At 32.8% G+C, this 2527-nt stretch overlaps 1 protein-coding gene across 1 annotated transcript; it reads right to left on the bottom strand.

Moving 5' to 3' along the window:
* Positions 1-432: 432 nt before the first annotated feature.
* On the bottom strand, positions 433-2043 carry LOC107471000 (uncharacterized). The gene is made up of 2 exons (XM_016090439.3): positions 1742-2043; positions 433-932 (listed from the first exon to the last, which is right to left on the bottom strand). Exons 1-2 carry the CDS (start codon positions 2006-2008, stop codon positions 510-512), a joined length of 690 nt encoding a protein of 229 aa, XP_015945925.1. The 5' UTR covers positions 2009-2043; the 3' UTR covers positions 433-509.
* Positions 2044-2527: the final 484 nt, after the last annotated feature.

Here is a 2527-nt window from a genome sequence, read left to right on the forward strand (position 1 = left end):
TCATCATTAGTGTTAAGGAGTTAAACTCCAAAATGTTTTAAAAATTCTAATTACACTAATTACATTTTTAAAATGGCAGAAATTGATTACGTTAAACTCTAATGACATGATGAGTCAACTGATGAAAAAAGGTTGAGAAATTAATATAATGTACTTCTGTCAAGAATATAATTAATGTAATTGAAATTTCGAAGTACACAATTAATTTTCGAAATTACTTTGCGGCTTAACTCATGAATTAATTCATTCATGTGAGCATTTTTTTTTCCTGATAGAAAAAGAACAACATTTAGAAGGCATTCATTGATTCATTGATTCTTGCATTAGGAAGGCATTCATGGAAGTTGGAAGATAGGATCATTGCATGTGGTTGCAGATTGATTTGAAGCATGCTAATGGTAGTTTTAGACTAACTCAAAATTATGTGATGAATTGCGAAAAACTTGGCTTAAGATTATAAATAGAGTTAGCACATTGGAAGAGAAATCCAGTGTGAAAGGTGATCAAATTCATTTAGATTTTTGCAAATTGGATACAAAATTTGATGCAGCAAAAGCAGCAGAGCCAGCTAGGACACATATGAGGGCGACAGCGAGCTGTGCGGCCACCTCGCCGAGGTTGTCTTCAGGCACAAGGTAAACAAAGAAAGGTCCCAAGAGAAGCAAAGCAAGGCTGAGTGTTAAGAGTGTCCCTGGTGTTCCGGGATCAGTGGCAGCAGACAACACTCCAAACTCCTCTGCCTTTGAGAGGAGACCAAGCTGCTCGATTTTCGAGAGGGAGAACCCCAAATTCTCTGCTGCAGACAGAAGCCCTGCTTTCTCTGCTTTGCTTAGAAGCCTTAGCTGCTCCATTCTTGTTAGGAGCTTTACCGGAGGCGAGCTTGTCGCCGGGCTGCTCCGTGGTTGTTCCCCAATTGGGAACACAGTTGAATTCTGTACACAAGATAGATAAACTCTCCATTTAACTCCAGTTTTTCAATATTATTATCTTAATCATTTCAATTGATTTTCATCATTTCTATTAAAATGATTTTATTATTTAAATCTTTTCTATTTTAAATTGTGTGTGCGCATTTAGACTGCATTTGGAAGTATTGTGTTTGGTGTAAAATAAACTGAGATATCAGATGTCTCAATATCATATTTGATTTAAGATAAATATAGAGATTAAGCGATAAATTTAAAATTTGAAAAGATATATGAGAATATTTCTACAAAAAAATATTATAAAAATTTCAGTTTTCATCTCTAAAAAAATTCAATCTCTTATATCCTTACTTTCTAGAAATATAGAAGGAACTAAAATTTTATGTCAAAACTAAAATTTTAGTTCTAGCTTCTAATCACTAAACACAATATTTAGTCCTAGTCTTCGAGTGTCAATCCCATTCTTAGTCCAAGAGAAAACAAATGCAGCTTTAAGGACATGTTCCAAATCATGTCTTACTTTAGGGATTCTAAGTCCCATAGCGCAATTGGAATCGATCATTATTTTAGTACACATGATGAGTCTGTGGGACTATTTGGAGCTTAACTCACCTAAAAGGCTAAAACATTATCCAAAATAATCCTCATAAATTGCCAACAGAAACTCCTAAGTTCACTTACTTATAACTAATTGTGTTGTTTCCATAGCTGAAGTTTCATGACAATCAACTTAATTAGGAGATAGGGCAAAAAGAAATGAAGTTTAGACTATGATCCAATATTCAAAATGAAAAAATAAAATAAGGTAGACTAACCTTTCTAGAAGAAACAGTTTTAGAGACTAATGGAAGGGGCTTCTGAGTAGCCATGGATTTGACAATCAAAGGTGACAAATAGTTTCTTTCAGAAGAAGAAGAAGAATGGCAGAAGAAGGGTATTCCTCTGCTGTTGCTGCAAATGGATGCTGTGGATTCCATAACCATTAACCTTTCCTTATCGCCTTGTCTCAAGATTTGGTGGTTATGGAAACAACAAACGAAACCACTTTGTGGATGATACTCATCCTCATCATCATGATGCATGAACAAGATTCATCATCATTGGTGTTCCACATTTTACATCTCCACGTGTTTTGATATGGTTGGTGCTTTTCATCTAAGCGACTTCACCATTACCACTATTTTTTTTATTATTGGGTAAATGGGCCGAAGCCCATACAAATTTTTTATTGGTTTTTCTTCTTTTTTGGAGAGAGGAAACTGAATTCTCTTTTGAAGGAAAATGTACGGACTAGCCCAGAATAAAGAAAATATAAAGAAAAAAAAATACAGAGAAAACTCAAAGTAAAAAGTAAGGAAGAATTCTTCCCAATAGCAATTCAATCGTTATAAGCTAATGGAAAAAAAAAATTCAATCATTAATTAATCATGTAAAACTATATGTTTAGTGTTTATAAAAATTTAATTATATTAATGGAATAAAGTTTCATATTTTTATTCTCATATATTTAATTTTCTTTTGTGAAATATTTTGCTAAACAAATATATATAATTGCATATAAATAATATGCACAAATATATAATTATTGGTTATTAATCGTT

This window comes from Arachis duranensis, chromosome 10, assembly GCF_000817695.3.
Source record: "Arachis duranensis cultivar V14167 chromosome 10, aradu.V14167.gnm2.J7QH, whole genome shotgun sequence".
NCBI lineage: Eukaryota > Viridiplantae > Streptophyta > Magnoliopsida > Fabales > Fabaceae > Arachis > Arachis duranensis.

Coding starts and splice junctions, on each gene's coding strand:
- LOC107471000 (XM_016090439.3), bottom strand. CDS start 2,008: ATGCATCATGATGATGAGGATGAGTATCATCCACAAAGTGGTTTCGTT. Junction 933..1,741: donor AAACTGTTTCTTCTAGAAAG/GTTAGTCTACCT, acceptor TCTTGTGTACAG/AATTCAACTGTGTTCCCAAT.